The sequence below is a fragment of the Meleagris gallopavo genome, chromosome 19 (assembly GCF_905368555.1).
Source record: "Meleagris gallopavo chromosome 19, MGAL_WU_HG_1.1, whole genome shotgun sequence".
Lineage (NCBI taxonomy): Eukaryota > Metazoa > Chordata > Aves > Galliformes > Phasianidae > Meleagris > Meleagris gallopavo.
The window spans coordinates 540314-552895 of NC_139422.1; the positions used below are offsets into that span (position 1 = coordinate 540314).

General features: G+C 53.4%; 1 protein-coding gene across 22 annotated transcripts in view; it reads right to left on the bottom strand.

The window, feature by feature from the left end:
* The window catches only part of EXD3 (exonuclease 3'-5' domain containing 3), a 245850-nt gene that overhangs the window by 33385 nt on the left and 199883 nt on the right, over nucleotides 1–12582 (bottom strand). The window contains exon 21 of one of the 22 annotated variants that reach the window (XM_031556121.2): nucleotides 9971–10159. The exons of the other annotated variants lie outside the window; for them this stretch is intronic. Coding sequence (XP_031411981.1) covers nucleotides 10154–10159 — 6 coding nt within the window. The 3' untranslated portion in view covers nucleotides 9971–10153. Of the gene's footprint in view, nucleotides 1–9970; nucleotides 10160–12582 lie in introns of those variants that run through there. 22 annotated transcript variants of the gene reach the window in all.

Sequence of the window (12582 nt, forward strand, 5' to 3'; positions counted from 1 at the left end):
GTCCTGATGGGCCTGGATCACTGCACACAGCTGTCCCACCTGATGGCCCAGGTGTTCTTCCCAACTCACACTCATACCAACCCCAACCCACACCAATACCCAGCCCATACCTGTACCTAATGCCTGCCCATACCCATACTCCAGTGCACACATTTCTTGTACTCCGCTGCCTTTATTCCCGAGCCTGTTTTCCCAGCCATAGGCATTCTCTAGCCACTCTGAAGCTGGAACACATGTTCAGGTGGCAAAGGGGAAAGCTCTGCAGCCTTCAAAGCTCCCTGCATTTAGGGATGGTCCAGCTCTGCGGTTTGACCACCGGCAGAGTGGGGCAGCCAGGCAGACACTGAGAGGCACTGCAGCCCATCTCTGCCCTGAAGGCAGCACTGGGAGTTCCAAACTCCATCTGTTTGAGCTGTCAGAGGCTGTGCAGGTGACAGACTGTTGCTTCCATGCATTAAACATCCATCCCATCCATTATCTTTAACAAACACAGCACTGGCTTCTTCCCTGACACAAAAAAAAAAAAAAAAAAAAAAAAAAAAAAAAAAAAATTGTGTCCTTTAAAATTTATTAGTTTCTGTCTTATGAACACTTTCCCAGAGGAGAAAGCAGAAGTGAACCTCCCCTGCCAGCCCACACCATAAATGTCTCCTGATCCTTTGCACTTCCAGAGAGGAAAATGCCATCACACGAACCACTGGGAACAGCAGTTCCTTGGCACCAGTGCCAGTCCAGCTCCTCAGCCCGTCTTTGCAGCAGAGGTGCTGCAGCCCTCTGAGTGTCCTGGTGGCCTCCTCTGGACCCGCTCCAACAGCCCCACGTCTTTCCTGTGCTGGGGGCCCCAGGCCTGGACGCAGTGCTCCAGATGGGGCCTCACGAGGGCAGAGCAGAGGGGGACAATCCCCTCCCTGCCCGCTGCCAGCCCTCTGTTGGTGCAGCCCAGGGTGCTGCTGGCCTTCCGGGCTGCGAGCGCACACTGCTGCTCGTGTGCAGCTCTTTGTCCACCAGGACCCCCACGTCCTTCTCTGCAGGGCTGCTCAGAGTCTCCTTAGGAGAGCCCATATTCTGACCCCCCACGTGGGTCAGCTGTGCTTGCGCACACACCTATCAGCCCTCAGTTACAGCTGTCAGGTAGGAGGAAGCTGTCTGGGTGGGAAAGTGTTCCACTGTCAAAAGAGGAGAGAAACAGTGGCCAGAGCCTCCTGAAACCAGAAATCAATCTGGTGACAACCGCAAACATCTCAGCTGGGTTAACAAACAGAACAGCCACGCTATCTGCTCAGTCTACACAAAAAGAAGCCCCAGACTGCACAGTCTCCCTCTGAGGAGGAGGACGGTCCCTCCTCCTGTGCTCTGTGCTGGATGCCAGCAGTCCCCGTGCTCCCCAATGCCAGCAAAGGTCCCCGAACCCTGTAAGGCTCAGCCTCCACAGGGGAGACCCAATGCAAAACAAAACAAACAAGAACCCAACCAGGCAATACGTGTGCTACGCTTCTGCCGCTTTCATCGGGCGCAGCTGAGCTGTTGGGGTGGCAGCCCCGTGCTGGGATCAGGGCACCGCAGAGCCGAAAACAAACAAACAGTTCGAGTAGTTAATGGAGCGGCAGTTATTTTTGGCCTGGAGGGAGTTCACACAGTGCGTGTTGTTGTAGTAAATAACTGCGAACGGAGCCGGCGGCGCGGGGAGCGCGATGGGACGGACTGCGCCTCACCGCCCGGTGCCAGCAGGAAGCAGCGCCGCGGGGACACCTCCATCGTCACCTCCTCCTCCAGCACCCACAGCGGAGGGATGCGGGAGGCTGTGGGTGACGCCAGCAGCCGGCAGTGCGGGCACTGTGGCCGTACCTGGCACGGGATGGATGCACCGCACTGCTACCGCACCCAGCACGGATCCATGCTTGCTGCTCCTCCGCACCCCGAGTGCCACCCGCAGCTCCGCACTGCGCCCAGCTGACACTGCACTGCAGCGATGCGCTCTGCCCCGCGGGACAGCGGTGCTGACACAGCCACAGGGGCCTACATGTGCTGAGATGAACACGTTCTTCACTTTTCCTTTTTTTTGGAAAGAGTGATGACATTATTGGGTGTCTGGGATACGGAGCCCCGGTGCCCACAGAGGATTGCAGCAGCCTGGCCTGACTCTGTGAAAGATATTCAAGGCTTCGCACAGCAGTGACACACCGTCTCAGCACGAGAAAGATGGTTACCAGCAGCCCCCTGAACTGTCTGTAATCTTTAGAGCCATAAAATCGAGGACCAGAATGAAGCCTGCAGCTGCAGCCCCAACAGAAGCAGGGTGCAGCCCACGCTGTGCCGCACAACTGGGAATAACACACAGCCAGAGGCTGCTGGGGGGGGCACTGGGATTGGACAAGAAATAAAAGCAGGCTCTGAAACCATGGCCATCTCAACAAGGAGAGGGGAAAAACAACCAGGATGTGCAGACCTGGTGTGTCCCACAGCCCCACAGTGCCCACCAGTTCCTGGGGGTGAGCACTACAGGGGGTGCACCGCTCTGTGATCGCTGCTGGGGGATGGGGCTCACTGCTGGGATGGTCCCATCAGCCTTAGGTTGCATTTGTGATAGAAATCCTAAAAGCACTGTGTTTGTAGACCCATAAAAGGCTTCCCCAGGGGGAGATAAGAATTGAAGACAACTGGCCTTAATGATGTTGGAGAGATTTACGGGATCACCTTAAAAGGATTTATTGGAAGGCTTTTATAATGAGCAAATAATTAGCGGATTTATCTGCTTTTAGCCGCCTTGCAGTTTTACAGCCTTCGTGAAAGCCCTTTCCAGCATTTTCAATAAAGAATAATTCTGCATTACTGGGCTCTAAAGTAAAACATTCCATTTTCCAGCAGTCACCAGTGGGGCTGGAAGGCAGTGTGGGGTCTTCAACCTCCAGCACCCTGCAGCAGGGCAGTGGGGCAGTGTGTCCTCCCCCGGCCCTGCCCAGGGACTGTAGGAACCACCATGTTACTGAGGGCATAGAAACACAGAATCCTTTGCGTTGGAAGGGATCCCTAAAGGCCATCTGGCCCAACTTCCCTGCAAGGAAAAGGGACACCCATGACTCCATCAGGTGCTCAGAGCCCCGTCCTGCTGGGGTTACTGTGCTACAGGGCAAGAAAGCTCCTGGCTGTTCAGAAAGCACCCTGGGATGTCTGCCCCTGCCATGGGATGGATGGCAGCAGTGTGGGGATGTGCATTTAGAAGCAGGGATGTGGATCACAGCTGTAGCAGGAATGGGGGGCTACTCTTGGTTTTAGGGTCAAATCATTCAGCAAAGAAGCAGAAAAGGAGGAATGAGCCAGGGGGAGCAGGCAGCAAATGGCACAACCACACACAGCTCACAGCCCTGCAGGGACCCAGAACAACGGGGGATGTGGCTGTTAGTGAGGAGGGTGCTGGTAATTCATCGCCCCAAAAAAGGGCTAAGGAAGTACTGGACTATGGGAAGAGCCAAATCCTGAGCAGGCGGTGCTGAAAGGAAACAGCCCCAGCTTCCCCTTGAAGAGTGGTGCCTGATGTGCAGGGCAACCAACCTGGATGAGAAGCCCATTCTGGGTCCCAGCATCCTCCTGCAGACTCAGGAGCTGCCGGGAAAGCATTGATGGGTCCTCCCTGCACTGTGGGAATCAGCCGGGCTGGCTCTGCGTTGGTTATGTGCAGGGCTGCAGATAAGAGGCCCGGGGCGCTGTGAGAAACAGGAAGAGCTTATCTCCCATCCCGAGCTGCTCCTCCCATCTCAGCTTCGCTTTCTTCTGCTTTCCCAATCCTACGCAATGTGGAGCTGCAGAATGTGCATGAGCCCTGAGCCCGGATCTCATCAGGAGAGAAGTTTAACATCAGGACAAACCCATGGACATGTCCATCAGCGGGTCAGGGCCATGCCACGCGCAGAAGTATCAGGACCAGAACCCCTGAGAAAGGCTGATCTGTAGGTGACTTCCACTGAACAGCTTCTGCCCTGGAAAGCAACAATTTGAGGTGCAGACACATCACTTATCCCCCAGTCCTCAGGTCTCTGGCACAACCCTGGACATGAGACTGGGAGCTTTCCACTGCAAATGTAACTACTGTAAATGTAAATTACTTCAGTTCCTCCGCTGCTGAGCACTGCCTGCTAGCTGCAGTGCTGCCTGGAAATCAACTGCATGGGAGCTTAATAAACAACACTCGGCAGTGTTGGTGTTGGAGCCCAAGATTTCCCCAAACAGGACCAAAAGTCAGAGTGAGGCAGAGCGCAGCTCCCAAGCACCCCATGTTCCTCCAGCTACAATTAATCCACAGCGTTCGTTATTCACCTCATGGCTGCACCTAGCAGCACTGAGGGCTGTGCCACAAGGAGTACACCTGGGACAAAACTTTCCCTGGGGCTGAGGGTCAGCTTGTCCTCCCACTGCCCCACAGCTCTTTGGGATGCTCCACACGGGCTCTGGTAACCGACGGCAGCACCAAGCGGTGGCTCTGAGATGCCAGGAAGCAGCGGGACATCATGGTGTGGTGCGTGGGGCTGGAGACATCTCTGCTGGGATCCACCACCAACGCCAGGATGGGGCTGCCAGGGGACACGAGAAAATGCCCCGACCCCGGCAAGGAGAGGTGAAGGGGATTAAAGGGAGGGATTAGCAGAGAAAACCGAAGGTCGTCCGCAGTGAGAAAGAAAGGAGGCAGCGGCAGCAGGGCCGGCTCTGCCCCACACCCCGCTCCCAGCAGCTCCTTTGTGCCTCCGCTGACCCAGGGATTATGAGTGTGGGAACGGGGTCTGCCAGGGTACCCCGTGTGCTCACAAAGGCGAGAGCAGGACTGGGGTGGGGGAGAGGTTTGGAGAGACGTGCTGCTGCTGTGGCTTCGCACTGCGGCTGGCAGCGGTGCTATGGGGAGGCAGGAGCGTGGGGCGACACTCCCAGCCCTGTGTCTGCATTGAAGCACACAGGAGTGGCTCCAGCACCAAAAGCAGAGCCCTGTGAGCATTCAGTCAAAAACTTGGGAGATCATACATCAATGGGGCCGCCAACCAGTGGCAGCTTTGATATCAGCCAGGAGGGTGTATTTAGGTTCCTGTCCACTGGAAACCTCGAAGACACTCAGTGTCTTCCCAAACACCTTCCGTTCCTCCTCTTATCCTCACATCTGACCAAGGAGCACTGCCAGCCATGCTGTCCATGAGGATGTACCCAACTGGAATTCCCATTGGCCTCAGCTCTCTTCTGTAGCTCAGTAAGCCTTCAGAAGCCTCCCACTAAAAAAACAAAATCCAAAATGCAGTCACCCGAAAGGACACGAGCCCTTCTATCAGGTGATCTTAATGCTTCTTGGACATTAATTTATTGTGAAATGGGAATCAGAGGTGAGACCAGCACTGGAATCAATGCCCAAGTGGATATTTGTTGGGTACAATGTTGGAAACAAATGGGATCAAAGCTTATCAGTTATGAGCACATTGGAGAAACACGGAGCAGATACCACGGGTAAGAAACAAAATTTCAAATGCATTGGAACTTGTCTAAAAAGAAATTCCCAGGAAGCACAGTGCCACTGTGACAAACAGGCATTACTACAATCCAGCTCCAAAGCCCACTTTGCACACTTCAGCTTTCAAATAACTCCCATTAACTCCAGGAGATCAGTCCGCAGGATTAGTAAATAGATTAGCTGACGTTGGGCTGTGTTCTGCAAAATGGAAAGTGCTCTGTAACTGCTGTGCATTGTTACAGGATAATTGCAGGGATCCTCCAGCAAGCAGCATGACTTCTCCAGTTATACTGCCAAGCACCTCCCAGCTGTGACATCAACCAGAGCACCTTTTCTTTTTTTTTTTTCAGGAAATCAGTGAGCACAGACACAGCCTTGAAAGAAAAAATTGAAGAAATTGGTATTGCCCTTTGTTACGTGTGCAGGGAGATCGAACAGGCAGAAAGAACGCGCGCGGTGCAGTTGGCACAGACAGAAGCTGCCATTTGAGGGTGACAGCCCCAGCCCCCTGCAGCCCCCACAGCCCGTGCATCCAGGACCTGGTGCTCAGGGAAAACCCAGTTTTGCATTTGCTGGCACTGAGACTCGGTGCTCAGCTCCTCTTCCTCCCCTCGCCCACCCACAGGAGCACATCAAGCCCATACATGGGTGATGCTCTCAGCACGAGCTCCTCGGGTTCACTAGAACCAAACCAGAACAGAACAGCAGAGCAGTGAGTGAGGAGCACCAGCCTGCCTTCCCTCTTCCTAACCCCACTGGATGATCCTGTATCCCAGTGACCACAGAGAGCCCCACCGTCCCATCAGCCCTTCCCAGTGCCAGGGCTCCATGGCCCCCTGGCGCTGTCCCTGATGCCAGCCCTGGTGCTGCCCGTCCCGCAGCACGGCTCCCATCTCTGCTGGGGGTTACGCCGACGCTCCCTGGGAAACCACGTGTGCTCCGCTTACTACTTCATCTGGTGCATGGTGACTAATTCCACCATTCAGAGCCTTCCCGACGATGAAAACAAGCGGAACGATCAGGAAGGAAATTAAAAATAGCCCTCGTGTGGTACTGTGTCAAACGCTCATGTTTAGATTTTAATTTTATTTTTTGATTCCCAGTTTCTTTGATAAAATATTTTCCCATGCTGACTCCACGCAGAGCGTCCCCTCCTTTCCTGATGGATGAGACGGGTTGCATCGGTCCCACGTCGGGAGCTCCATGGTTCTCCCACATCCCCACCTACGGGACCAAGAGGTCGTTTCGCATCACACACCAGCCTGGAGGTCAGCGCTTCACCTTTTGTCACCAATCCCAAAGCACACAGGATGGGAAGGGCAACCCTGCCCAACAGCAGCACTTGGGCAGGGGCAGGGGCAGCACCCGGGCTGCCGAAGCCCCCTGGTCATGAGGCAGGAATGCCCCCAACAAGCTTTCCTGCTTTTCCAAGTTCTGTATTTCTTGCAAATGTTTGAAACAAAATGAAAGTCTCAATTTTCAAAATCTTTGGACCAATGTTTTTTTTCTCTTCTCTTCTCTTCTCTTCTCTTCTCTTCTCTTCTCTTCTCTTCTCTTCTCTTCTCTTCTCTCTTTCTCTTCTCTTCTCTTCTCTTCTCTTCTCTTCTCTTCTCTTCTCTTCTCTTCTCTTCTCTCTCTCTTCTTTCTCTTCTCTTCTCTTCTCTTCTCTTCTCTTCTCTTCTCTTCTCTTCTCTTCTCTTCTCTTCTCTTCTCTTCTCTTCTCTCTCTCTTCTCTCTCTCCTCTCCTCTCCTCTCCTCTCCTCTCCTCTCCTCTCCTCTCCTCTCCTCTCCTCTCCTCTCCTCTCCTCTCCTCTCCTCTCCTCTCCTCTCCTCTCCTCTCCTCTCCTCTCCTCTCCTCTCTTCCTTCCTCTTTTTTCAAACCTCAAATCTAAATTACAGATATACTCTGCCTTTCGCATCAGGAGCAGCTACTTGCATTTGGGTTTTAATTCAATTGTTATTCTGTACTTTTTTCCTTTTCAGCCACCTTACTGCAGGAGCAGGCGCTAAGCATGAACTGCCAACGTTTCATTATGAAGAATCACTGAGTTGCAAAAATAGGAAATGACACTCCTTCCTTGGGCTCCCACCATTCATTCACTGGCAAGGAAACACAAACAGGTATCAGCCTCTCTGTTTAGGAGAATGTACTGAAATGCTGTGTGTTAAACATGTGGTGACAGCGTGCAGGGGGTTGGGGTCTGGTGGGCACATTGCATGGAGTAGAGATGTTTTGTTCCCAGTGGAATGGGGGCTATGGTGGCTACATACGCCAAAGGCAGCTTCTCTGACATAGAATCATAGGATATGTACAAATGGAAGGAACTCACAAGGATCATAGAGTCCAACTCATGCTTCCATACAGGATCACCCACAGCCCAAACCATAACAGAATATCTTGTGTTGGAAGGGAATGTCCTGAGTCACAAGGGAAATGGTACACTGAGTGTTGACAGCAGTACTGGGAGAAAGCCCATACTGGAAGCACTGCCAATGAGTTACGATCTTGGATTTGGGTACAGCTGATGTTCAGGCTCCACCTTGGACCTGGGGAGCTCTGGCTGCCGTACGCCAGATCTGGGGCACCAGGGATGGACTCATGCATGGCGGAGTGAGAGGGGTTCCCTTGGATGCCTCCACAGACACTTCTTGTAACCAAACTTGGCTGGTTGCTTGCGCTGATCAGGTCTGTCCCTACACATGGGCCTACCATGTCTTCATTTTAGTTTGGAATTAAAAATAACTCTCCTATCATTACTCCTACATACAGCATAAGCAAGCATTCTGAGTCCCCAATTTAGTTTGGATGTTGACTTTGAAGAGCCAGGAGGGGCCTTTCTCCCTTTGGGTTACAGAGGAGCACAAGCAACCCATTCTCATGGAGACTTCTCCACTAAGAATAGCTGAAGTGAAGCCAGAAGACCAGCTGTTTTGGCCACACCATTGATCGCCCTTCAAAACCACCTCCATACTCATAACCAATTCTCACATCCATACCCAGCTCCAGGCTGCCCAGAGCTGTGGGTGCCCCAGTGCTGGAGGTGCTCAAGACTGTGGATGGGCCCTGGGCATCCTGAGCTAGAGGGGTGCAGCAGCCCGTGACAGGGATGGGGCTGGGGGACTGTAAGGTCCCTTCCAACTTAACTATGTTGCAATTCTATGACGCTGCCCATCTACAAGACCTATTTCCTCCCACCAGACATCGTGTCTTGGCCTGGGCTGCTTCCTCCACAAATCAAGTCAGCTTTGCCCCTCCTTCCATCAGAGGGGTACCTCTGAATGATGGCAGCTTGGCCCCAGGCACCAGCCCTGGAGAAGGACTCTCCCTTTAAGGAGAAAGGCAAAGCATTTTGTGCATGGATTTGTGCTTGTTTTGTCATGGGACACATTACCATGAACCCAAAAGAGGAAGGAAAAAGGGGGGGGGAGCTTTTGCCTTTCTGGTGGGAACAGCATTTGAGCTAACTTTGTTTCCCTTGGGGAAAGGCACCAAAATAACAGAGGAAGGGGGGTGTGCTGGGGGGGAATGAAACTAAAACGGCGACGTAATCTGCCTGGGAAAAAAAGCACTCCCAGCATCGCTGGTGAGCCCAGCCGCCAGCCTGCCACTGCACTGGGACACATGGGAGGAGGCAGGGCATTGCCACTGCATGGTGCTGGTGGCACCCAGCCTGCACGTGGGGACAGCCACCTGCCCCAGCACTGTGCCTCGCGTCTCTCCTGCAGAGCCTGAAGTCGGCTCCGTGCAGCAGCCCCCCAGTGACCTCACCATTTATTCTCACTGTGCTCTGACTTTCCTTGAGCAACGTGGGCCATGAGCCCACAGGAAGCATGCCAAACAGGGCCGTGTCTGATATGCCCATGTAGGATGGAGGTTCCCACCTCCTGGTACTGATCCCAACATCCCGAAGCCCACAGGCAGCAGCGGAATGCTGCTGAGTGTTCCAACAGAAACCTGCAGCCCGCGGGCACAGAGCAAAACCCAGCTGGAAAATGCACTACCTGCCCCCGAGATGACCATAGCAAAGATGAGCCGACAGCACAACAAGGCCGGGGAGCAGAGCAGCCATCAACTTGGGGCATGCAACCTCCTCCATGCATGGAGGAAGTCTCCTTGTCAGAACGGACTGCATTTTTGCCATGTGCTCCATCAGCTGGGGGGGTCAGACCCCATTTGTTTTTGAGCAATGTCCCTATCTTCCTATTCTACCTCTCCACGGGAGCTGCTTTTTCAGGCTCTCTGCTCAGGTGCCAGCACTCTGATCGGGAGCTCCTGCCTTCCAAAGCCTCACCTTACATTTTGTTTGCCCAACTTATCTGCACCTCCTTATTGGCTTTCCTAAGGCTGCAGCTCTATTTCCCAAAGAACCACGCTTGACTTAAACCATCTATGTGGATCTCTGCGTGTTCTGCCTGCAGAATGCTGTGCTGGATGAGTGGACAGGGGCAGCAGGGGACTTGCACAAGGCATTCTCACTGTCTCTGCGCTGAGCGTAACCAGATCAATTTTATTATTAACAAGAAATTTAATAACAATTACAGCAATGAAAGTAAACACAAAACCAAACAGCTTCAGGATGCAATGCTCTCTGCCTCTGCCCTGTAGGGAGCTCAGGAGCCTCTCTATGAATTCAGGTGGGGAGCAGTCCTGGCCTGGAGATCAGCTCCTCTTCAGAACTGAAATGAGACACAGAAACCAATGGGTCACTGCAGAACCCGGAGTGCTGGTACTTCTGCCTTCCTTCCTCCCCTCACCCAGCTTTGGACACTGGGAAACAGACATTTGCTTTTGGCCAGCCTCTAGTGCCTGGTTTCTATCAGTGTTGATTTTTGGGTACTTACAAATGGATTTTTTAATGACCAAGCCAATCTCACTCTGGGTACCAAATTAGGACTCAGTGTTTCGCCACAAAGCTTTGCATGAATTGACTGCTGAGATTTGATTTCTGCCCTTGATGAAGTCCTCAAGTGGCTGTTTCAAAATGGTTAAAAAGCAAATAAAATATCTGCCCAGTTACCTCTTTGTGCACATGCTCGTGCAAGCTGGCTGACTTTTGTTCTTGCTCACATCCTGCAGCCCAGCCCACAATTATAGAGCCGCGCAGGTGTGTGGTTATGGCCAGGGAACAACACAGCTGGATGTTGGCACCTAAATGGGAATAGGGAGAAAGCACCCTCTGGCTTTAGGAGGTGCTGGGAGGCAGCAGGAGAGACAGAGCCTGACTGTGCAATGGGGACCTGCAGCAGCACAGCCCAGCGCTGCTCTCCCGCACAGCTCAGAAGCGAGGGCTGGGGACGGACGGGGAACGGCTGCACACATCCCTGCCCCTGTGCTCTGCACTGCCCACTGCCACGTGTCGAAGGAACTCGAGCAGAGCCGGATGCACCCTGCACACCCCTCTGCCCACAGGAGCCCCCCCAGCACAGCCCCACGCTGGGATATGGAGTTCAGGCGCTCTCGGAGGCGGTTCTGTGAGAACATTTCTCAGAGGGCAGTGCACTTTTATCCGAAATAATTTTCCATTCCATTTATATCTATATAATAGGAGGTGGCGCTGGGGTCCGAGTTTTCCATGGCCCCGGCCCTCATTTCCCCAGCCGGGCTGACCCCTACGCAGCTTCCCCAGGAACAACAGAGAAAAGTTCAATGGGACAGAAGGAGCCGCGGCTCTGCGCTCCCACTGCTGCTGTGGGCACACGGACAGGGTGGCTCACAGACCAGAATCCAAACACTGACACACCTAAGGGAAGAGCTGCACCTGAGAAGAGGTTTCAAAGTGAACAGAGCTGAGGAACTCTGGGTGCTGCTGCAGCTCCAGAGCGGTCCTGCAGCACTGCGCTGCTCAGTACTTGGATGCTGGGGAAACTATGGTCTGATTCCTTATGAAAGGAGAAGTTTTCTTCCTGTTCAAAATATTTTCATTAAAAAGATATACTTTTCCTTGAACAAATGTGACATTGGAAAGCATTTTGTCACCTGGCTTGTTGTTATGAGAACACCATTTTGGACAAAAAGTGCATTTCACAGAGCAAGGAGCAGTGGCTGCATGGAAGCCTCTTCTGCACAACAAAGCGCTGCCTGGCCCTCCATGTGGGCTGCCAGGGACCGCCCCTGCCCTGCGGGCTGTCACCCTGCAAGTAAGGAAACCTGCAGCAGGGACACAGAGAGAGACAAAGAAACCACGAGGAATGAGTACAAGGGACACGGCAGAAATGGGGAAAGAGGAAGAGCTAATGGCTGTTGCACGCAATGCCCGTTAGCCCTGTGTGATGGGGAGAACTCCACTGTCCTCATCCTTAGAAAGAAAACATCAACATTGATAAGGAAAAGATACAGACTGGAGTTTCACAAAGCTGCTGGCTCCACAAGTGTTTCCATCACTCACTGGAATATGCTGAAAGGGAAGGACCTGCAGGAGAAGGACCTGGGAGTTCCGGTTGACCAGTGGTTGACCAGTGGTTGGCCATGAGGCAGCATCATGCCCAGGTGGCAAAGAATGCAAATGGAATCCCTGGATGCATTACAAAAAGCCTGGCCAGCAGGGTGGGAGAGGTGATCCCCCCACACTGCTCTGCACTGGGGAGAGCACCGCTGGAGCACTGTGTGCAGTGCTGGGCTCCCCAGCTCCAGGCAGAGCAAACTGCTGCACAGAGCCCAGCGCAGGGTGCAGAGATGGTGGGGCCTGGAGCAGCTCCTGATGGGGAAAGGCTGAGAGCCCCGGGGCTGTTCAGCTGCGGGAGGGAAGGGGAGAGGGGATCTGACCATCCCTGGAGGCAGTCAAGGCCAGGCTGTATGTGACTCTGGGCAGCCTGGTCTGGTGGTTGGTGACCCTGCACTTGGCAGGGAGTTGAAACTTGATGATCATTGTGGTCCTTTTCAACCCAGGCCATTCTACGATTCTACGATCAATGCTTATGAACATCTAAAGCGAGGGAGGAGCACCCTGAGCCCACCTCCACAGCTCTCTGAAGCAAACCAGTGAGCCCTGAGCCCAGAGCTGCACTGTTCTGCGGCCGCCTGCACGCCTCCTGCGCTCCCCATGCCACGATCCTCAAATTGGCAGCAACATAATAAGCACTCCTCCAAACTTCCTAAATGT